This window comes from Trachemys scripta, chromosome 3 (assembly GCF_013100865.1).
Source record: "Trachemys scripta elegans isolate TJP31775 chromosome 3, CAS_Tse_1.0, whole genome shotgun sequence".
In the NCBI taxonomy this organism is placed as follows: Eukaryota; Metazoa; Chordata; order Testudines; family Emydidae; genus Trachemys; species Trachemys scripta.
In genome coordinates this window covers 991,981-1,016,343 of record NC_048300.1, presented here as the reverse complement: position 1 = coordinate 1,016,343, position 24,363 = coordinate 991,981, and the positions used below count along the sequence as shown (strand labels likewise).

The window sequence follows — 24,363 nt, the reverse complement described above, 5'->3', positions numbered from 1 at the left end:
ACCCTTGGTGGCAACAACACCATAGAGCCACGGTATCATCTGAGAGTAGCTGGAGTACCATGGCACTTCAGCCATGTTCTCTTCCCCAGCAACTGTCTGTGCTAGGGGCTGGGAGAAAAGACCAGTTGTGGCAGCTCTGTGCCCTCCAGGGAAGACCCTATGCTGGGGTATTCCCCAGCATGGAGATTTGCTGCCTTCACAGACCATTTGTGCTGCCAGCAAGGCTTCAAGGGGCAGTGGAGAATTGGGCTCAGTAAGCGTAAGAATAGCAACAAATAATTAGACAAGCATGCCGGTGTATTCACAGGGTTGTATGTGAGCCATGCATGTGGTACCAAATCTCTGCACTTGTCCAACAGGGGAGCAGACATACATGCCTCCTTGGTTAATGTACACCTTGCAAGTGTTGCTCGGGTGTTAGCTCTGCATTAGAGAAGAGGAGCCATCAGTCTCCCCCTTAGTACTAGCAGAGCGCAATAATGACTGTGACTCTGCATGAGGAGGGGTTCAGAGGGCCAAGCTCAGACAATGGGAAACTATTTTTAGCTAACAAGGTACTTCACGGAGCTCTGATCTCCCTGATCGCTTGTCTGAAAAGCACACGCAGCATCAGACTCTGAGGAGCCAGCCCCAAATTGGGACAGTTAAAAAAAATTAAATAACACCACATACAATTTTCAACATTTTTCCAGTGTAACTGAGATTGAACTTGGCCAACTGTGCTGGAAATAGATGTCCATAGCTTGCCACCATGGCTATGAGGGTAAACTCTTGGATCACTTCTCTCTGGCTCTGCTTTTTCCCATCAGTGCAGGAGAGCAGACAAGAGTGTCTGCAATGGGGATTTAAAAACAATAACCTTGTGTGAAATAGAAATAGAGTTCACTAACATCACCGAGTCACTGTGATCCATCCACTCATCTTCTGCCCATCACTTTGTTAGGCAAACCTGTCTTCAGGAAGGTCCATGCTAGAGAACATCCAATTCCTTCTACTGTAATCAGCATTCAAGGTATTCATTTTGACTTGGTTGTCTAGGACCACAATTTAATTAACACGAAGCTAGTAGCTTTTGAGTGTTCATGTACTGACACTAGTCATTTGTTTTAATGCACTTCTCTTTTATACTATATTCAGGTAATACAGAGTTTCAGTACCAAGGTCTGCAATGAGCTGTGTGCCAGTGGAATTCTGTGCTTGGGTGGAGTTGGCCTAAGTGACTTCAGCATCTTCATTTGACTTCTTGGGGAGACTGAGCAGGGATCACAGATTGATAAATGTTCAGGCACAAAGGGACCACTAGATCAACTAGTCCAGGGGTGGGCAAACTTTTTGGGCCGAGGGCCAAATCTGGGTGAGGAAATTGTATGCAGGGCAGGGGGTTGGGGTTCGGGAGGAGTGCAGTGTGTATGAAGGGGCTCAGGGCATGGGGTTGGGGTGCGGACTGTGGGAGGGGGCTCAGGGCAGGGGGCTGGGGTGCAGGAGGGGGCTTAGGGCAGGGAGTTGGGGGACGGGGTGTAGGAGGGGTTTGGGCTCCGGGGTGGCAGTGGTGCACACCAGGGCCAGGGCAGGCTCCCTGCATGCCTGCCCTGTCCCCGGCCCCACGCCGCTCCAGGAAGCACTGCGGCCCCTGCGGGGCGGGGGAGGCGAGGGCGAGGGCTCCCCGTGCACTGCCCTTGCCACACCTCCAGCTACCTTCCCCGAAACTCCCATTGGCCACAGTTCCCCGTTCCCAGCCAATGGGAGCTGTGGGGAGTGGTGCCTGGAGGCAAGGGCAATGCACGGAGCCCTCCCCCCCCTCCGCCCGGGGGCCACAGGGAAGTGATGCCAGCCGCTTCTGAGAGCGGTGGGGGGCCTACGGCACCACGGGGGGCAATCCTGTGGGCCGGATCCAAAGCCCTGAGGGGCCGGATCTGGCCCATGAGCCGTAGTTTGTACATCCCTGATCTAGTCTGACCTCCTGTATACCACAAGTCAAAGAATTCCATCAGTTACTCCTGTATTGAGCCCAATGACTTAGGACTGACTAAAGCAAGCCTTCTGGAAAGGCATCCACACTTGATTTGAAGACTTCAAGAGATGGTGAATCCATCTCTTCACTTAGTGTTTTGTTCCAGTGGTTAGTCACCCTCGCTGTTAAAAATTTGGGCCTTATTTCTAATTTGAATTTGTCTGGCTTCAACTTACGGGCATTGGTTCTTCTGCCAATTCTCCAAGCAATGTTTGGCTGAAGCAAGTGATAGATTCTTTCACCTTTCACTCCAGGCTAACGATGTTATTTGCCTGGGAACTTCTTTAGCTTTTTAAAATGCTGAATAATAGTTTAGCGACAGGAATCCACGCAGACCTTGCCCAGACTCTGATGGATTCCTCCCCAGACAGCTCCTGTATCCATGTGCTGCGTCCTTCCTCACCTGTCTCATATTGGATCCCTTGTCCGCGTGTCACTTGCTCACCTTCCAGAACAGACCCTCTTGCACTCCATATCATTTCCCAACAGCATCTCTCCACCCATTAAAGCAGTCTTCTTTATAAAGTAGCTATCAGGACAGGCATCATTTGCAAAGTTCCCCTGGAGACACGCACGCCTTGTAAAGGGTGCATCATACGGATGGGTGTATCTAATGCATATATCCAGCTGAGGTGGGTATCAGTCAAACTCATGTGTCTTATATACGCTTAAAAAGATAATGGGCCAATGCTTCTTCGCTGCCTTGCACCTTATGTCAATATTTACATTAGGGCGAAGTAGATGTAAAGCGCTAATAGATCAGATTGGCCATAGGTACAAGGCAGTGGAGAGTCACAGCCGGTGTGTATACACTTCAAGGCCCACATCCTTAGCTTGTGTAACTCAACATAGCTCCATTAAAGACAATGTCAGCATTGTAGACCTTAGAGCAAGGCAGGTCTACACCAGCTGTGGATCCACAATGATGGCTAAGGGACAGGAAACTGAAGCAGCTTAAAATGCACCAGACTGCAAACCTGCCTGCACATAGCAGTGTTCTGGAGCGTCATGAAAATCTGACAAGGGCATTTCAATTAATAATTATCCATTTTGAATCTGCAAGAATTTAAACCACAACAATTAAAAGCATGGGTTGTTCAAGGGACGTTCAATCCCCATTTCAGAACAGTGAAGATTCCACTTTGTAGTGGTGAGGTTCTTGCTGGGGGGGACGGGGGAGGAATCTGTTCTGTGAGGACAGGAAAAGATGGAAGTAAATATGCAGTCCTGCACATTACCCATAGCTGTGAATATTTTTCCTAAAGGCTGGTTATTTGAGTGACAGCCTGCTCCAGGGGGTAGGGCATGGGGCTGGCAGTGAGCAGGCTGCAGGGTGACCTTGAGCAAGTCACTTCTCCTTTCTGTGCCTCTGTTTCTATTTGTCCATTTGTATTGCAAGCACTTGGAGACCGAAGCCGTTTCTATGTATATGTTCAGCTTCCAGCATAACAGGGCCCTGATCTCAGCTGGGGTCTGCGGGTGTTAGTGCAATACACACAAAGAATCATAATAAAGGCAAGAAGTACCATGAAGGTTGGAAATAAGGGTTTATTTTAAAGTAGGCTAATAGATTGGCCTTGACAGCAGCCGCATAAGCAACTGTGTGTGCCAGCGCTTAGCTGCAAGGTAAACCGACATATGGAGCAGCTCCTGGGGACAGGGAGGAGCTAAGACCACAAGGAGACAGGTGGCATCTCAGAATTAAGGGGCAGGATGAATCGTTTCTGAAAGCGCTGCTTGGGTGTCTTAGTAGCGAATTTAAAAGACAAAAGGCATCTGACGCCTGTCTTCCAAAGAGCCTCCGGCTTCTAAAAACAAATTGAAAATGCTGAGGGTTGATGTTTATCAGGTGAAACTCCACTCAGGGCCAGCTGGTGTAAGTTGGTGTAGCACCACTGAAGTTGAATAGACAATCTCCTCTGAAGTCAGTGAAGTTTTGCTGATTTACACCAGGCAAAGAGTCGTCTCTGAAATGTTCCAGATCCAGGTTTTTTTTGCCAAACTATTAAACCTAACACTTGTAGGGTTTAAAACTAAATCCTTCCCATCCAACAATGTTGAAGGTCAGGATTCCAGCCACACACTGCTGCTTTTGTCTTGCTTGTAGCATTTTCATGTGGTAACATGTTATTGGCAATTAAAACCATTGGAGGTTTTTAAGAGCAGGTTAGACAAACACCTGTCAAGGACAGTCTAGGTTTACTTGGCCCTACGTCAGCATGGGGGGCATGGTCTAGATGACCTCTTGAGGTCCTTTCCAGCCCTTCATTTCTGTGATTCTATGAATACATGCAGAGAGGACTTGTTAAGAACATAAGAACTGCCACAGTGGGTCAAACCAATAGTCCATCTAGCCCAGTATCCTGTTTCTGACAGCAACCAGTACCAGAGCTTCATGAGGAATGTACAGAACAGGACAGTTGGAGGGATCCACTTCTGTCTTCCACTCCTGGCTTCTGGTAGTCAGAGTTTTAGGGTCACGCTGAGCATGGGGTGGCATCCCTGACCATTGTGGCTAATTGCCATTGATAGACCTCTCCTCCATTAATTTATCTAGTTCTTTTTTGAACCCTGCTATACTTTTGGCCTTCACAACATCCTTTGGCAATGAGTTCCACCCGTTAATTGAGCATTTTGTAAAAAAAGTACTTCCTTTTGTTTGTATTAAACCTGCTGCCTATTAATTTGACTGAGTGACCCCTGGATTTTGTATTGTGAGGAAGGGTAAACAGACTTCTCTATTAATTTTTTCCACACCACTCACGATTTTATAGACCTCTGTCATATCCCCTCCTTAATCTCTTATCTAAACTGGACAGCTCTAATGTTTTTAATCTTTCTCTAAAGGTATGAAAGCCGTTCCATACCCTTGATCATCTTTGTTGCCCTTCTCTGAACCTTTTTCCAGTTCCATTATATCCTTTTTGAGATGCGTCAACCAGAACTGCACACAGTATTCAAGGGTTGGGCGCACCCTGGGTTTATAGAGTGGCACTATGATATGTTCTGTCTTATTTTCTATCCCGTTACTAATAGTTCCTAGCATTGTTAGCATTTTTGAGCACTGCTGTGCGTTAAGCAGAAGTTTCTAGTATCCATGGTGACTTGTTCTTCCAGTTTGGTTCTGGCACATTCACTCATCCCTTCACAGAGTGCAAGATGCCCTGCAGCCCTCCATGCAGGCTGCTCAGGGGACGGCTGTAGCCACTCGACAGTGTGAACACATCAAGCGTCCCAGGTGCTTCGTTTGTTGCCAAGCAGCAGTTAAGGTGTGTTACCCCCACGCATTAAGGCGAGTTAGACTGGGGAAGCTGAAATGAGAAGAAAACCCAGCTACCTCTTCAGAGGGCCTCAAGAATGGACTTACATGAAATTCACAAGTGGGGTGAAGCTGCTATAGCCTCATCTGCGGTAGAGAACTGCATTGTTACAAATTGCTATTGTTCATGGGACTGCTGTGACTTGTAACAATGCACTGAGACCACACTAGACATCTCAGCAAGCGTGTATCTGTTCAGCATGTCCACACATCATGCTCCCTCCAAGCAAGGCAGTGTCAGCATATCATGGGTGGCCGGGCCCAGCACAACTCCCTGATGGGGAGAAGTGGGAAGTGCAAACCATTTTGGGAGAGGTGCTGTACTGTACCTATCTCTGTGTTTAATCCGGTCTGTGTTTACTCTAGCCTCTCTTTGCCAGAAACTGGGAATGGGCGACAGGGGATGGATCACTTGATGACAGGATACTGGGCTAGATGATCTTTGATCTGACCCGGTATGGCCATTCTTATGTTCTGTGTAAGTCTGCACTAGAAAGCGTTTGTCAGCATAGCTAGACCAACATACCCTGCTAGTATCGACACAACTTATATAAACAAAAGTTTTTGCTGCTGCTCGAACTTATACCAATGCCCCAAACAAAATAGATGATACCGGCCACCAGACTTTTTTGCCTGTATAACTGTGTCTACACTAGGGCACATGCACAGCCATGGTGGTTAGGGGCAAGGGGGGGGTTCATATTCCTAACTGACATAGCTATGCCAGTAACGTTTTTAAGTGTAGACGAGACCTAACGCTGCAGTGAGACCTGTCCCAGAATATTCATAACCTGGTGGTCCCAGAATATTCATAACTGTCCAGCAATGTGGAAGAGCCAAGTTCAAATTACTTCTCCACACAAGGGAAAGCTAAAGGTTATAAGGCCGGGACCTCCGCTGGCCATTTTGTTAATCTAACCCTTCTTATCCTTTTATTTTATTTTTAAAATGCCAGGAAACAAAACAAAACATTTTGTTTCAGACCAAACAAAACATTTCTTCCCACTCAAAACAAAAATGTTTTGTCAACTTTTTCGATTTGCCAAAATTGTTCAGAATTTATGGCATTAGGTTGACCCAAACCAAATTTTTTTTTTTTCACTTCTCTGGAACAGCCAGCAAACCAAAAAATCAGTTATCTGACCAGCTGTAGTGTGGACATAAGCAATGTATCAGGTGCAGGCAACAGCAGAATTCTCTAGTGCAGACACGGCTCCAGTGTTTACAGTTTTTCTATTCATTGCTTTGGACATGCAGATAATTCAGTTACGGGGCTGTGTGTGTTAACGATAATCTAATACGGAAGTTCTGACGAGGTGTCAAATGTTGCTGGCATTCTCAAGGAATCCCTGGAGTTTTATTGCATTGCCATGTTCCTGAAGCTATCATGTGGGCTGGCTAGCAGATTCTTGCTGCATATGTGCTGCCTCTCACTCTGCATGAGTCTGTCACACTGAGACAAAGCCAGCTGTCCAAAATTCCTGTTGACTTCCAGGGTACAGCCCGAAAGACAGAGCTCGCCTTCCTGCAATGGCTCCAAGTTTTTAAAAAACAGACATATTTTGTTGTTTGTCTTATAGGGCAAACGTTGTTTTGTGATGATGTGAGTTTGTGATGTAATGTCTTGGCACTGCGTCATCGTATAGGCAGTGCAGTGAAGTCAGAAGAAAATGCCATTGCGTCACGATGCAGTGTTATGACCTGATGATGCAACATCCCAGAGCCTAACTTTAGTGAAAAACAATGCCAGGTTAGATCCAGTGCAACAGGAAATCCCATTTAAACAAAATAATGAACATCATTTGCTGAATAATAGTTATTCTCTATTTTTCCCATCAAAGAGATCTTGGAGTCATTGTAGATTGTTCTCTGAAACATCTGCTCAATGTGCAGAGGCGGCCAAAAAAGCAAACTGTGTAAGGAGAGGGGTAGATAATACAGAAAATATCATAACAGCAGTATATAAATCCATGGTATGCCAACACGTTGAATACTGCATGCAGTTCTGGTTGCCTCATATCACAAAAGAGATATTAGAATAGGAAAAGGTACAGAGATGGGCAACAAAAATTAGGGGTGTGGGGCAGCTTCCATATGTGGAGAGATTTTTTAAAAACTATGACTGTTTATCTTAGAAAAGAGATGACTAAGGGTGGATATGACAGAGGTCTATAAAATCATGACTGGTGTGGAGCCCAGGGAAGTGTTATTTACCCCTGCACATAACATAAGAACCAGGGATTGCCCATGAAATTAAGAGGCAGCAGGTTTAAAACAAACACAAGGAAGTACTTCTTCACACAACACACAGTCAACGTGTGGAACTTGTTACCAAGAGATGTTGTGAAGGCCAAAAGTATAACTGGGTTCAAAAAAGAATTAGCCAAGTTCCTGGAAGATAGGTCCACCAATGGCTATTAGTCAAGATGGTCAGGGACTACAACTCCATGCACCGGGTGACCCTAAACCTCCAACTGCCAGAAGCTGGAACTGGATGACAGAGGATGGATGACTCAAAATTGCCCTGTTCTGTTCATTCCCTCTTAAGCATCTGGCATTGGTCACTGTCAGAAAACAGGATACTGGGCTAGATGGACCACTAGTCTGATACAGAATGGCCATTTTTATATTCTTAGATAGAGTCATGTGGATAATATGAGGGCAACACAGGCCACGTGGGAGTGTATGTTTATCGGTATAGCAGTTTGGCTGAGGTTCAGATAAGCACCTGAACTTTTGGATGCTTAACTGAAATAAATCTTTCCAAGGTTCATTTACCTATTGCTAGTTGTTTAGACAAGCACACATAACACACATATCTGCAGCTACTTGCTGCAGACTTGATTAAAATCTGTCTCACCAATTTTATGACTTGCTGCAAAAAATGTCAGCAAAGCACTCAAAATATTAGAACCCCTGCTCAGAGTCCTTGGTTATGCACCAGTTATTATGGGCTCAGAGACATACACAGCCCCTGTTCCTTATGTGGGTGCTGCACAGTCCTTGTTATAAGCCTTTTGTCATGATTGTATAGTGACTGAAGAGCTATCTTTCAATGTACTATGTCCTTTAGCATACCATAGGTTAGAAGAGTCAGATTCCAAGCTCTGTGATTCTGGAGTCTGTCAGGTGTGACTCTAGTGACATCAGAGTTACTCCGGATTTACAGTGATGTAACTAACTGCAATCAGAATCTGGCTGACATTATTTTGTGTGTAACACTACCTGCACAATACTCCATTACTCAAATGTTTAGGGTGCAAAATCAAGCACTCAAAAGTTAGATAATGCCAGAAGTAAGGTTTGTGCAACCTTAAGTCACACATATACCCCACCCCTGTCTGTGTTCATTATGATACAGTCTTTAAATATATGAGCACATACTATTTTTTTGCCACAGGACCCTGCCTCATTCAGCGCACCTTTACTATGCATTCAGTTCCCTGTCACTGACATACAGGCAGGTTGGCTGAGGCCGCTGGGCCCTTCCATATGGGCTGGATGGCCTGGTTTGCATGTAGAGATCTGATTTTCAAAAGCACTCAGCACTGGCCTGATCCAGCTTCCATCAAAGTCAAGGGGCATGGGGGGGGGGGGCAATACAGAGGCCTTTTTGGAAATTCCACCTTAGATTGATTGCCCTAAAAGTTTCCACCATGGCAGCTCCAGAGGAGAATCCATAGCTGAGTGGGATTGAGATTGTGAATATTTTCCTATAGCCCAGGCTGAATTCAAGAGGAGCTGAGTGGGCGTGGAAGGGATTTGAAATTCAGAAGAGTTATGAGCTAGTGATGTCATTTGCTAGCGCTTCCGGCCATCTGCAACAGAAAACCTTTCAGCTCAGGCATAATGTCCTCTACCTTACTCCAACAACTGTCTGTCACTTGTGCCTTAGCTCCAGAGAATATTTTAGTTTAGAGAGAGATTCTCCTGACAGAAGCCAGTGCCAGAAAGTGAAAGATTGTGTGTTGCTCAAAAATTGGCTGTTTCGTTACAGAAGAGAATGAAGAGAAACAACCACTGACGAGCAAAGAGGAGGAAGAGCGCCGCATTGCAGAAATGGGACGCCCAGTACTGGGAGAACATACCAAACTAGAAATCATTATTGAAGAATCCTATGAGTTCAAGGTACAGCAATTGTCTGCTTCACTCCCCACAGGGCATGCAAGCCCTGAATTCACATTAGCATCTCACTGCATTTTATTAGATTGCTAAACTAGGGCCTCCATCTTTTTTACATGCCCAGTAAGCACATATTTGGCAAGCACATGGTATGCACAGGAGGGTATAGTCCTTGTGAAGCAAGTATATTGAACGCTTGAGGCCCAGATTCAGCCAAAGCATTGACACACATGTTTAAATCCATCCCTATTCAGCAAAGAACTTCAGCACATGCTTAAGTTCCAGTGACTTCAATGGGATTCAAGCTAATGCGTAAGTGCTTTGCTGAACAGAGGCAGACTACTTAATTGGCACCATAAAGAGGTTGTGTTGGGATGGGGATGATTGGAACAGAAGGAGTTGGGAGCCCAGATTTCATATGGTAGAGGTGTAATCAGAGACAATGCTATACAGAAAAATTCACCAGGGGCAGGGTGTGTTCATGTTCTGCTGAATTTACAGCCTTTATGCTTAAAAATCAAATCCACTAATGGCCCTTTATGTCCTCCGTGGGAGAGGCCCCAAAACAGCAACTTGAGGCATCATCAGGAGCTTCTGGAGGAGCGAGTGTTTCTGCCCCCAACTCCCAAAGGGAGCACAAGTGGCTGAATAAGGCACAGCTGGTGCTATATACTGTCCCCTCTCAGCAGCCAGCTGTGATGTCACGACAACAGCAAGACTGTGGACTTGTTAATAGCAATGGTGTGAGTTTCTTTCTGGCATTTCACTTGGCTTGGGCAGCAAAACTAGCCTGCTCAGCGTCACTGTCAGGACCAGGTCCTCGGGTGCTATAAATCACTGAAGCCCCATTGAAGTCAAAGGGAGTACTTGTGTGCTTCATTGCTCAGCTGGATTGGAGGGGCTGAGAGCTCAGCACCGTGCAGGCTAGAGCCCGTGATGCACTAGCACAAGCCTGTTGCATTTTGGTTGCCAGCACCAGAAGAGTTTATTGTCATTGACCTTCCTTGAAAATATTTTCACACAAGTTGATTTTGGGGTTTAAATAACTTCCTGGTGTCTCTTTCACAGACTTGTACAGGCAGCTCCCAAATCAGCATCATTCATGTTTACCGAAAGAAATGACCACAAGTGCTGTACTTGCTATGATACATGATAGAACTTTCTGTGCATCTGCTAAGTTAGTCGACTGTTGATTTGTCCAGTTGTTGCTACAGTTGCCTGTAACTTAACTGTTTAGAAAACCCAAGAGTGTTAATTGTGTCAGACTAAGGGCTGGTCCACACTGCGGTGGGGGATCGATCTAGGAAACGCAACTTCAGCTACGAGAATAGTGTAGCTGAAGTCGACGTTTCCTAGATCGAACTAAGTTTACTTACTGCGGGTCCATGCGGCGCAGGCAAGCTCCCCCGTCGACAGTGCTTCCTCCTCTCGGCGAGCAGGAGTTCCGCGGTCGACGGGGGAGCACTTCTGGGATCGATTTATCGCGTCCAGATGAGACGCAATAAATCGATCCCAGAAGATCGATCTCTACCCGCCTAATCGGGCGGGTAGTGTGGACCTAGCCTAAGTGTTTGAGAAGCATCTCAAAAGTTGAAAATCAGGAAACCCAGTAGCAGTAAAATAGATGGAGATACACTGCAGGAGAGATTTCCAGAGTACATGTGCTAATGAAAACTTGCATGAAAAAATTACAGCACAACAGCAACAATCAGTTTATCACAAATAACAAAGTAGCCTTGATTCTACCAGTGTTCTGGGAGCAACAGCAAAGGAAATAAGGAATGCAACTCCATCATTTTTCTATTGGTTATAGACTATAGATACTTATTACAGAACAATATGGCAAGCCAAATGCTTAGCTAGGCTTAAAATGCCCAAACTAAAATAAAATACGGTTTAAGAAAAGAGACTATGGCCTCAGTCCCGCACATGAATCCTGATGCTGTATACACTACGCACATGCTTAGCTTTGCACATGTGAGTGGTCTCATTTACCTGAGTGTGTAAAATTAAACCTGTGCAGGATCGTGGCCTCAGTCTGACAATTTAGTCCCCTTTTTTAAAGTAAAAAAAAATAAACCAGTCACACTGTTTCATGTAAGCGGTAGAGTCTCTCCTACCTGCATTCAAGCACTCTCGGCTGCCCATTGTGACTGCTTGTGACAGTCAGATCTGACAGCTAGAAGCGTGTGGCGGAAGGCAGAAATATTAGCCATAGAATGATGCAGGTCCTTTTCCCTATGAACTAAAAAGAGATTACCGCAGGTTAATTAGAGACACCTGAGTCAATTAAGCACCCTCCACACACACACCTTTAAAAACCCTCTTCTGGTGTAAGAGTGGGAGGAGAGAGAGAGAGAGGGGAGAAGAAAGAAAGAAAGAAAGACATTTCAGCAGGGAGAAAAAGCGTGGCCTAGGTGAAGAGCTGGTTAGCTCCCTACAGGGAAAGCAGTGAGTTTGCATCTGTTCAGGGAAGGACTAGTGACCAGATGTCAGCGCAGTAAGTCGATACTCTGCTAGGGGCAAGGAGATGTATTTCTTCTGTGGTTTTGCTTAAGGAAACTATTCAGGCCTAGCCTGAGACCCACTGGTAAATCCTGTAAATAAACCAAAGTCCAGAGTGTAAACCCTCTGGAGTGGGAGTGATTTCCTCCAGCCCCTCTCATTGCACCTTCCCCACCCCCCAAGGGAGAAATGCTGATGTGGCGGAAGAGGTGCCTTGCCACACCCTATCATATTAGAACACAGTGAAGAGTGCTTGGATTAACTTCCAATGAGAATTTTCTGCCAGCCGTTTACAGCACTAGTGATGATTCTGCATTAGTGATCGAAGTGTCTGATTTAACAAGTGTACAAATGCCGTAAAAAAGCAGGAGTGGATAACCAAAAATATACTTCTTTCACTTTGAATTATTTACAGTGCTTCCAAATATACAGATCAAAATTCCTTGATCTGTTTTGTAACAAAAGAAGCATTAGCAAGGTAGGAGTCCTCTCTACAGTATCTGCCATTAAACGTCTGCTGAAGAGTGTGGAGAGACCACTTATTTTTAGTTCCGGTTAGAAGGTGTGCAGTTTAGGAAACTTCTCTTGTATTTCAGGGTAGCAGCCGTGTTAGTCTGTATCCACAAAAAGAACAGGAGTACCTGTGGCACCTTAGAGACTAACAAATTTATTAGAGCATAAGCTTTCGTGGACTACAGCCCACTGTAGTCCACGAAAGCTTATGCTCTAATAAATTTGTTAGTCTCTAAGTTTCCACAAGTACTCCTGTTCTCTTGTATTTATATTTCAAACAGACTTTTTAATGGAATATGGGATTTTGTGTGCATACGCATTGTCACTTTTGCTGCTGGTGCTCTTGTTCTGAGCGGAATATCTTTTCCATAACTGTACAATGTAAATCCAGAAGACTTTTGATTTCTGCCCATGATCTCAGGTTCTGAACCAGCATTGCACTTAATTCATTTATACTTGTCTCCATCTGCAGAATACTGTGGACAAGCTCATTAAGAAAACAAACCTAGCCCTTGTGGTTGGAACTAACAGCTGGAGAGAACAGTTTATTGAAGCTATCACAGTCAGCGCTGGTAAGTTCCTGTTTCTACATGGAATGAATTATGATAAGCCACTTTCTTGTCTCAGTTGTACTGCATTCGTGGCAGCAGATTACTGCTGAAGCAAAACAGATAACAAAAGTTATTCATAGTGTCTGCGTATGTATGTCAGGAGGCTTGTGACACAGACACCCCTCTGAGCCACAATTCTTGCCTGCCCCCTGTTGCGCCACAGCAGGGATAGAGGTGGTAATTTGCTGTTAGCCTATAACTGCAGTAAATTATTGGCTCCCTCCAATCCAACACTGACTCCGCTGTTCAGGCCACAAGTGGGCGCTAGAGTCAAGGCTCCATTCAGTACTGTCCCCTGCACCCCAACCTGCTCTGGTGTGTGCACAGTGGCCTCTTACTGCTCCATGTGCAGACCCGGGTCTGGGTAGCGCACACAGAGGTGTAAGGGCTGGGGGATACTTACACCCCTTTACTCTCTTGCCTGGGCACGCAGACCAAGTCACAGTCTAGCTCTATGAATGGGCTTGGGATCGTGGTTTGTGGGTCTATTTCTGATCAGCTGTGGCTGATAGTGTGGGGCAGTTTGATCCAGGGTCGCCCAGAGGATTCAGGGGGCCTGGGGCAAAGCAGGGGAGCGGACATACTCACCGGGCGGTGCTCCAAGTCTGCGGCGGCAGGTCCTTCAGTCGCTCCGCATCTTCGGCAGCACTGAAGGACCCGCCGCCAAAATGCCGCCAAAGACCCGGACCACCGCCAGGTAAGTAAAAATTAAAAAGGCGCCTCTACCCAGGAAAGTGATTCTCGGCCAGGGCCCCTGCGGGGCCTGGGGCAAATTGCCCCACTTGCACACACACACCCCCCCCGGGCGGCCCTGGTTTGATCCTGCTGTGGACTGCTATAGCTGCTCTTCCTCCCCATGTTCTCATGCACTGTGCTGGAGTCTCCTGTGTGCATCATGACAATTGCTATAGGGCACGTTCCTGCAATTCCAGACATGACAAGCTAAAAGAATAGCTCCACAATCAGCTGACCATGGAAGTAAGAGGGTGATAAAGCATAACACAGTGCATTATCTTCTGTCGCTTTCCAATGCCCCTTCCAAGAGCAGTCAAGCACAAAGACAAAGTGAGTGTCAGAAACTTTCCCAGGCAAGCATTCGGAGTAAATAATGATCTCCTTCCTTGTTAGCAGTCTTCCTGGTGCGTTGGACTTCGCATCTTCATGGACTGCAAGGTTGCTCTGAGAGGAACAACTTCATTTATTTTAAGTAGACTCCATTTGGAGACATTGCATAATCGGTTGATTAAACAAAAAGGCATGTTTCATTTGTGAGGAGCAGATCTCACTTCTGTCTGCTCAGTGCTTAGAAGTCTTTTGGTATTGCTAGTGTTTGCACATCACATGTCCCTTCTTCAGGTCTGCATAGCATAACTTCCTTCCTCCACAAAACAGCAGAGCAGTGACACATTTGAAGGAAGACATTGTGATAGCTTCCTCCTCCTGAAATTAGGTCTGCACTCCAGGCTGCTGAGCTGACGGGCTGCCAATAAGGCTACTGACAGTCAAATGTTCTGTTTACTCCCTTGTGGATTTTGTCAATTAAAGCTTAGAACATGAAAGGCATATCTCGGTGCTTTCATTCACTTTTTATGCCTAAGTTGAAGATACCAAGCTACGGACTTTACTCACTGCGCCTGAGAGGATTTTCCTTTGCAATCTGCAGCTGATCTTCCTTTTCACAAGGCTTTGGTTTTGTGGATAGCTTAGCAGCTGTGACCCAAGATATAGCTCTTCCCCATCCATCTAGCAAGTCTGATGTTGATTGCCTTCCCTACGTCCCTGGAAGTTGTGTGGTTAAATCTGACAAAGGATATTAATAATTTCCTTAAGGAATTCCTTATTTCACCTTGTGCTGTAATACCATGACAGTTCTAACACTTTGCATTGAAAGCTCTCTTACTTGATAAAATGGAAGATAGAAAAAGAAAGCCCAGAGAGGAAGGATGGTCCAAGGGTTGGGTACTTGCTGGAGACACGCAAGAACTGAGTTCAATTCCCCACTGTGCCAGGGACTTCCTCAGCGACCTTGAACAAGTCACTTAGGAGGCAGAGAGGTGTTCAGTTCCCCACTGAAAGTCAGTGGGAGTTGGGTGCCTCAGTTTCCCCTTCATAAAGTGAGGATAAGAGCGCTCCCTACTTCCCAGGGGTGTAGAGAAAATCAATACATGCAAAAAGAATTGTGAGATGCTCAGATACTACAGTAATGAGGCCCATGGATAACTCGGTACCTTAGAAAATAATTTTGACTTAGTCATCCTTATCCAAAACCTAATTATTGTCATTGGTCTCGAACATGCCACAAGAATGGCAGCTGTCCAATGGTGCGCTGGCTGCCTAATGTGCTGCAATAAAGGCTAGCTGGCTTGGGAATCGGTGGCATTTTGGAACGGCCTGATCCTTACCACATAAGGGACCAAAGGGAGTATCCGCTCCCCAGCGTGGTCCGTATCCATTCAACAGGCTTGGGAGTTTCACTGCCCACGCTCCTAATAGATTGAATGGCGGTGCTGAGAGTGGGATGGAGGTGGTAAAAGAGAGAGAACAAAACGCAGTCGAGGTGCAGAACTACGTCGATCTTAGGTGCCTCTGTGGCCTGTGATGAGGTGTACAAACCCCACACTAGAAAGGACTGGATAAAAAGCTACTCTGGACCCAGCTGTCTGTCCCCCCCTCCCCTGCCCGACCTGCAATGCATGTGCTGGCTGGAGGAGGTGTTTAAAAAGGGGAGCAGAGTAGCTCAGTGGAAGGCCCATGTGGAAGTGATCTGACCTGCGAGCTAAGCTCCTGGGAAGGGTACCCTGAGAGCTCTTGCTGCCTGAGACCTGACCCAGCCTCCAGAGATGGGACCTGGGACTTGCTGAAGGTCAGAGACTTTATTTGGGAGTTTAGTTCTTTACTTTATCCTGTGGGAAGAGAGGGGACTGGTAGGGAGTGATGCAGGGAGGCAACCGCCTAGCACCACAGGGTTTAGCTGTCTTCTGTTGGGCCCTGGATTGGAGCCCAGTGGAGGAGAGGCCCTGTGCTCTCTTACCCTCCCTAAAGAGGGACAACCACAGAAGTCTGTCCCTTGTTGGGGAAGATACAATGCTCTGGAGCACGAGACCCAGACCGCAGGGGAAGCCCTGACTCTCTCGCTTAATCCTGAGGACTTGCCCATTACTGGCCTCTTTAGACATACCCCGAAAGAGGTGGGCTTGAACATCTGACCTGGCCAGAGGGCTGAGTCACTGGAAGGCCAGAGCACTGCAGGGCAGAATGGCAGTAAGACAGGGGAACGCCTGGGCAGAAGGCAGCCTGCCACACCCCTGCCGGACCATTCTCGGTGGCACAGGTTGTGAGTGTTCCCCATCACCATAGTATCTGAGAACCTCATGTCTCTAATGTATCTACTCTCACAGCACCCCTGTGCTGTTATCCCCATTGTACAGATGGGACACTGAGGCACAGAGAAACTAAGTATTTGCCCAAGTTTACACAGGAAGTCTGTGGCACAGCAGGGAAGTGAGCCCAGGTCTCCCAAGTCCCATGCTGGCACCTAACTGCAGGGCCACTGTTGTCACTGTGCAGAATAATGATGAGTCAGAAGTTCAGTGTGGGGTCATGTAGTGCTAAGAGCTGACTGCCGAGGCATCATGCTCCCAAACAAACCACAGAAAGCGCTGACCATTGACTCCGTGGAAGGATCGAGCCTCTTGCATTCAGTCTCAGGAAATGCTGTAAAGAAAACCCTGGCTAGGTGGATCCTTGGGACTCAGCAGAGGCAGGCCAGGGAGTGAGTGAGAGGCAAGCTCTTGATGTGCCTGCTGTGGATAGTTGCGATACCAGGGCAAGCAGCATGCAACTGGGAGGCCTCAGCTGAGAAGCTGGGACTGGCAGCCTGCTGTGCTGGTGAGCTGCTGTGCATTGCTGGTGGAGTTGGGCCATCCAGGAGAACCAGGGGAGTGGCATGAACCCCCAACCTGCTTTGCCAACGTAGCTTCACCCAGAGGAGACAACTTGGAAGAAATCATAGTGCTACCTATGCACTGAGTCTGCTGTGGGCAGCTGTCTCATCCAGGGGCATGTGCCTGGGGGAGAGATGAGAGCCTTGTTTTAAAGTCTCCTTGCCATTAGAGCATCAGTACCCAGCTCCTAATAGGATTCCAGGCCCATGTGAGTGCCCCTGTTATTTGGCTCCACTGTTTCTCCCCAAACACTACCTTGTATTGCTATTATAATAGAAATAAAGCCCCGAGTGACAGCAGCAATGCAGAAAAGATGTGGTGCCTTCTAGTTAGTCTCTGTAAGAAGAAAGCTCCTTCAATCCAAAAATTCAAATGTGACAAGCTCAGCTGAGCTCCTGTATCCACAGCACACTCAGCCAAGCAAAGCTTGATTCACAACACAGCGTATTCCACCAATCAGCCACAACAATGTGGGGACGTTGCTAGGAAAAATCAGACCTGCCAGCGTGCCCTGAGGCAGCATGGCCCTGTGGCCTAGGACACAAGCCTGGGGTGAAAGTCCTGCCTCTGGCCTGCTTGGGGAAGGTTAAGTCATCCTGGCTTCCTTTCTCACCCTTTGTCTGTTAAGTCTCTGACCCAAAGAGCTTGCAACTAACCTCTTTTTTACTCTGTGCCTATAGAATAGGACCCCAACCAAGCTTGGGGAACTTCTGTACTGCAAAATATTATTGATCATAAAATATATGACTGCTGGGATCAATGAGAGCAGGAATTAAATCAGAGAGTGAGTTATGACAGGATATTGTCATTTGTATAGCTATAGTGCCTAGAGCCCAGGACTGCACTGTGCTAGGCACTGTATGAACACAGCACATAAAGGCCATCCCTGCCATGGATCTAGCCAATTAAAAATAAGGCACCCACCCAGTTTCTTGTCTGCCACATAATCCACATTCATTTATTAACACTCCTGAATTTCATACTGCCCACTCTGTGGTACATGTGTCCCCTGGCTTCATTCTGTAATGGAAATGTGCTGCTGGTTGCACACTGCTGAGTTAATACACTGGGTGTGACATCGGAAGCTGAAGTTTATAAAGGACTACAATTTCAGTGTACACTAAGCTGTGTCAGAATTCTGTACATGTTCTCATTGTGTGATGTATTGGTAGAGAAGGAGAACGTGGCTAGGAATAGAGTAGAAAGGATTGATCTGTTTGGTGTTATTTGTATAAAGTTTCTGTAGACCTTATAAGTTTCTGTATTTCATTTTATTATGTAGCAGTTAGCAGATTTTTTGGTAGTGAATACTGCTGTAGTTTGGTAATGTTACAGCATACTGGAAATGAATTCCTGGAATAAGATCTAGAATTCTATAATCTCTCTAATACTGATATTTCGGCATTTCATTGGTGATCCATGCTGGCTGCTCTGCGAGCTAGAAGGAAATTCAGAATAGGTCATGGCTCTTTTTGTCCTGTAACTAAAGATTCTGAGTTTATAGACTGGGATTTTCAAAAGAATCTACATAACTCAGGAGCAAAAGTCCCATTGATTTTTCAAAGTCATACAATCCTAGAACTATAGGGCTGGATAGGTCATCTAGTCCAGTCCCCTGCACTGAGGCAGGACTAAGTATTATAGACCATCCCTGACACGTGTCTGTCTAACCTGCTCTTAGAAACCTCCAATGATGGAGATTCCACAACCCTCCTAGGTAATTTGTTCCAGTGCTTAACCATCCTGACAGGATTTTTTTTCTAATATCTCACATTGCTGCAATTTAAGCCCATTACTTCTTGCTCTGTCCTCAGTGGGTAAGGAGAAAAATGTATCACCCTCCTCTTTGTAACAAACTTTTACATACTTGAAGACTACTCTCATGTTCCCCCCTCAGTCGCCTCTTCTCCAGAGTAAACAAACCCAATTTTTTCAGGTTTTCCTTGTAAGTCATTCTAGACTTTTCATCATTTTTGTTTGTCTCCTCTGGACTTTCTACAGTTTGTCCACATCTTTCCCAAAGTGTGGTGCCCAGAACTGGACACTGCCCTAGCTGAAGCCTTATCAGTGCTGAGTAGAGCAGAAGAATTACTTCTCATGTCTTGTTTACAACATGCCTGCTAATACATCCCAGAATTATAGTCCCTTTTCTTTTTGGCAACAGTATTACATTGTTGACTCATATTTAGTTTGTAATCCACTATAACCCCCAGATCCTTTTCTTCAATACTCCTTCCTGGGAAGTCTTGTCCCATTTCGTATTGGTGCAATTGATTGTTCCTTCCAAAGTGGAGTACTTTGCATTTGTCCTTATTGAATTTCATCCTTTTTATTTCAGACCATTTCTTCAGTTTGTCCAGATCATCTTGAATTCTAACTCTGTCCTTCAGAGCACTTGCAGCCCCCTTCTCCCCCAGTTTGTAGGTGCTTTTGAAAATCCCACACATAGTGTTCCCCTATTTCAGAGTGATAATTACATGTCATAACAAGTGAAGCCCACAACTGGTATTTAACTTGCCCTTAATCTGAGTGTTTAATACGCATGATTTAAAGTCTCATAAAGTTTCAAATTTATTCTTTTAAAACATATAAAACATATATCCGTACAGATTGCCTTCCCTGCAAAGCTGTCTATCTTACATTTTATTATAAAGTTTAACAGAAAACAAATAGTGAACAGATATTTTCCCCTGTCCTTCAAATAAGTGGGCACTTCAAACATATTTATTAACAGCTCTGATTGTAATGAATGTTATGGTCCAAGTTTCTTATAAATGCTGGCTCAATATCAATAACAACTACATAACAATGAAGTGACAGATTCGTATCTCTAGCCCTTCTTATGGGGGATTCCCTTTCTTTAGTCATTACATAACTGAGGTATCATGATTATAGGTAGAAAGTTCCCCTACATCTTAAATGGAGTACTTGATAGGTCCAAATCCAAACTGGATGAGTTCACTTTCATGTGTGATTCATTTAGAAGAGAAAGTTTTATTGTCTTTCATTGTATCTGGAGACAAAACTTCCAGGACATGACTTCACTTTTAAAACTCCATCCTCACAAAAGCTGTTGGTTTTTTATTATGTATATTACAGTAGCTCTGAGAGGCCCAAACGAAGATCAGGGCCTAATTGTGCTGCACACACACAGTAAAAGTCAGCCCCTGCGCCAGAGTTTACAGGCAAAAGAACCTAATCCAAAATCAATTATTTATCGCATCCCATATTATAGCAAAGGCAACCACAGGTGTGCAGTTATAATTGCAGTGGTAGACATAGTTTAGGGTGTGTGTGTGTATATAGAAAGAGAGAGACCCAATTTCTATTATATACTTGAATATATACCCATCATTCACTCAGAAAAGCTGATTTGAAAGAGATGATGGATGATAATCCTAATGGAGATTTAATACTTTCTTAATTATCAGAGATGAGGCATTTGGGATCAGATTGTAGACTACCTAGATCTGAATAGCACCCTGAAATATCACTTCCTGCGTGTGAAGATGCACCAAAGGCTGTAGTTTGTGGGCACGTTTTTCCCAGGGCCCACGAAGCAAGCATTGAAATTAATAAGCTCTCTCGTCAAAGTGAGGTCTACAATCTGAGAAACCAAACATTAAAGCTCCCCTTCATAATCAGCATATAAGCAAAAGCAGGCAGAGCAAGTTAAATGAGTTATTGACCGAATGCGTTATAGTCTCAGTTTAAGAAGAAAGATAGTAATACGGGAAGGGGGCAGAGTCTGATACAGTTCTCGGTGGTTTGTCAGTTAAAGGCCCCAAAGCAAAGAAACGCAGTCCATCCTGTTCAACAGACAGGGCAGAACACCAGTGAGAGAACTTGTCAATCACCATGGTAACTCTTCTCAATGTCAGAAAAGTACCCTCCTAGGCACCCAGAGCAGCATTGATCTGGTCACCTGTGCACTGCAACAACAGGAGGACCTAAGGAAATCCAGGCCAACGTTAGCATTACAGAGCCAAGATGCATGGGAGTGGGGGGAATCCTGAGAACAGCCTCACAGCAGTCAAACTAACTAGAAGGGGGGCATGGCCCCCAAGATTCCCCCGGCCTTCCAGTCTGTTAGAGAAACAGTCCGTTCGCAGTTCAGGGTGGCAAGCAGAGAGTCGCCCGCCCTAAGCAGCACCGAAGCACAATGGGCCATCCTCCCACAAGGAGGAGGGTCACCAAAATGAACCTGTCTGCTGATTCAAGGGCAGATGGCCAGTTTAAAATTCTTTATGGCCCCCCTTTCTCCCACCACCCCATTCCATCACACTCAGCTGCTGCAGCACTTGGAAAGGAGGCTTTTCCCCACCTTGGGGATGGGGCGTGTGTGCAGGGGCGGCTCTAGCTTTTTTGCCACCCCAAGCACGGCAGGCAGGCTGCCTTCGGCGGCATGCCTGTGGGAGGTCCACCGGTCCCGCGGATTCGGCGGCATGCCTGTGGGAGGTCCGCCGGTCCCGCGGATTCGGCGGCATGCCTGTGGGAGGTCCGCCGGTCCCGCGGATTCGGCGGCATGCCTGTGGGAGGTCCACCGGTCCCGCGGATTCGGCGGCATGCCTGTGGGAGGTCCGCCGGTCCCGCGGATTCGGCGGCATGCCTGTGGGAGGTCCGCCGGTCCCGCGGCTGCAGCGTACCTGCTGCCAAATTTGCAGGACCGGCGGACCTCCCCCAGGCACGCCATCGAAGGCTGCCTGATTGCCACCCTTGCAGGGACTGGCAGGGCACCCCCCGCGGTTTGCCGCCCCAGGCACGCGCTTGGAGCACTGGTGCCTGGAGCCGCCGCTGCGTGTGTGCTTCCTCCTTTACCTTCCCTACACAGTACCTTGGGAGCATGGCTGTTTGTTAGTGTGCGCCCCTCCAGCCGTCCTATGTGTGGGCATTCCCACTGGCAGCTCCCCAGGGCCTCTCTGCTGCTCAGACCCTGCTGTTCTCTCCTCCTAATGCAGCCAGGAGGCAGGCCTAGGGGCTCTTCTGTGTCACCTAAAAGGGGGAAGGGGCTTATTCCTGTTAGCATACATGGTGTGTGTGGGGGGGAGATTTGGTTGTCTTTCCCCATGCAGTCCCCCTACACATAGATGGGTGAGAGTCCGCCTTAAAATCTTGCACTGGCTTCTACAGTTGGGTGGGGAGCAGACATTGAGCATCTTTAACTGTGTTGTCAGGTCTTGTGATTTTGTTTATCATGATGCTGGCAATATTTGATGTGTTTCTTAAAGCTCCAGCTCCTGGAGTCCTGTGATCACAGGGAGAATCTCAGCTTCCATTTAAAAAAAAGTAATATTCTAGCTCTCTTGATTGCAGAGAAAAACTTGAACCTGTGACCTGAGCGCATCATGAAGGCTCAAAACCCAGAAGGAAAATAATAAGAATCCCAACTGCATTATTATTTAATTAACTAATTAATTATATTAAATCTCATGATTTTGGGGGGCTTGATTCGTGGTTGTTTTTTCTTTATTTCTTTACAGTTGGGGTTGGCAGTACTGCAGCTGTTCTCCACATGTACAGCTAGGAGGGGCACAATGCTTGGAATTAACTTGTTTAGAATATATAGGCCAGCTGTCTATAGCAGTGTGCTTATTAGATTCAGGAAAGTTAATACATGATTCATGGAGTTTTAAGGCCAAAAGGGACAATTATGATCATCTGGTCTGGCTTTCTGTATAACAAAAGCCATAGACAGCGTCCCCCAGCCAGTCACTCCTGCATACCTTGCAGTTGAGCTACAACACGGGTGACTAAAGAGCAAAATATTGCAATTTTATTATTTATTATTATTATTATTATTAGGGTTGGAAAGTTTCTCTTGCAGCAAAGATGCCTCGTACTCTTTTGGCCTAACATCCCAGAGTAGGTGCATATGGCTCTCTAAGCAACCTAGCAACCTCTATCCTAGCTCTTCTAGAGAGAGGTTCATTATTAACCCTCAGAAAAATGATAGACAGATCCAGATCAATATTGTGACAGCCACACTCAGATTCATTTTTAAAAATCTGTTTCATCATCTCCCTAAAGATTTTAACTTTGTGACAGCTCCACTGCCTCACAGCTCTGTAGATACTTAAAAATGCCTGTTGCAAAATTATAATACTAGAAGAGATGTGTCTAGCCAGCCCAGTCTTTGTGGGATCAGCTAAGAACTGCACAGGATTCAGACTTAAATAAATACCCCACCTCCACCCCAGTACATAGCAGAGTTTGTTTTGAGTTTCCTTTGTTGTCTAGCAAGGTAATAAAATCAAGCTTCCTATTATTTATTTAATTCTACCATATTAAACATTGTGCTTTAAGGTACATGTTGAATGAAGCGTGGCTCTGTCACACCTGAAACTTGGGGATGCTGTTTGCCACAGTTTGGTCCTGAATGTGACTTTCCTGTGTGTTGCTCTCCCTCTCCTTGTCTTCTGTCCACCACTCAAAGTTGCCGATTGATAGCTGCTGTGGTGTTTCAATGCAAAATTTTGTATGTGCAAAATTGCAAGATCTTGAAGTATTGAGTGAGAGACAGATTCCATAGCTTGATTTGTGAAAAACATTTAGACCCACAAAGTTTGGAGGGATTAGAAGCCAGGTGGAATGAATCCAGGAAAAATATCCTACAGAATGTAGCTGGGAAGCTTTCACCAGTTTCAACTGTCTTCTGCTCTAAAGCTTCATCTCTTTTATACCTCACTGGGTGTTAATTAGAGCTGGACAAGATTTTTCAGACTAATATTTGATTTGCCAAAAAATGCAGTTTGGGGTCAGCCAAAATGCTTCACAGCTTTATGTCGAGTTCATGGGCTAGTTTCAACCAAGCTAGGCCATTTTGGTAATGTCAAAATGAAACATTTCATTTCAATCCAAAAAACTTTGTTTTGCTTTTCATGTATTTTGACCAAAAATTCCCTGGGAGGAGATTCATAATATGACCAGAGTGGGTGCGTGTGCCTTCCTTTACAAGTAGGCTTAGCAGAATTCGACTTTTACTTTTTTGTTTAGAGAACTAATATCAATTTTTATTTTTTATTTTTTTTTATTTTTAACCATTTTTATTTTTACAGTTCCAGGAAATTCCAGGCTTGGGGTAGGAGCAGCACTGACAGCAGGGCTTCCTGCGTGGCCAAGGTGCAGGGGAGCCAGGACTGCGAGGAGGAGCCCATGGCTTTGGGATGCTGCTGAACATTTTCTGCCTGGGGACAGAGCCATTCAGCAGTGGGGTAGCTTCCTCTGCAGTCAGGGGCTCGTCCTTCTCCTCACATTCCTGGCCGAGGTCTCTGCCTTCCTTGCACCTGCACGGGATTGGATGTCACTAGCAACTACCATTTATGTTGTTCATGGAGGTGA

General features: G+C 45.9%; 1 protein-coding gene across 7 annotated transcripts in view; it reads left to right on the top strand.

The window, feature by feature from the left end:
- SLC8A1 (solute carrier family 8 member A1) overlaps positions 1-24,363 on the top strand; it is a 344,689-nt gene that overhangs the window by 301,035 nt on the left and 19,291 nt on the right. For 5 of the 7 annotated variants that reach the window (XM_034763901.1, XM_034763900.1, XM_034763899.1 and 2 more), the window contains 3 exons: positions 944-1,012; positions 9,328-9,458; positions 12,943-13,042. In XM_034763901.1, the coding sequence (XP_034619792.1) occupies positions 944-1,012; positions 9,328-9,458; positions 12,943-13,042 (300 nt within the window). The remainder of the gene's footprint in view (positions 1-943; positions 1,013-9,327; positions 9,459-12,942; positions 13,043-24,363) is intronic. The other 2 variants (XM_034763903.1, XM_034763902.1) reach the window with 1 other exon arrangement.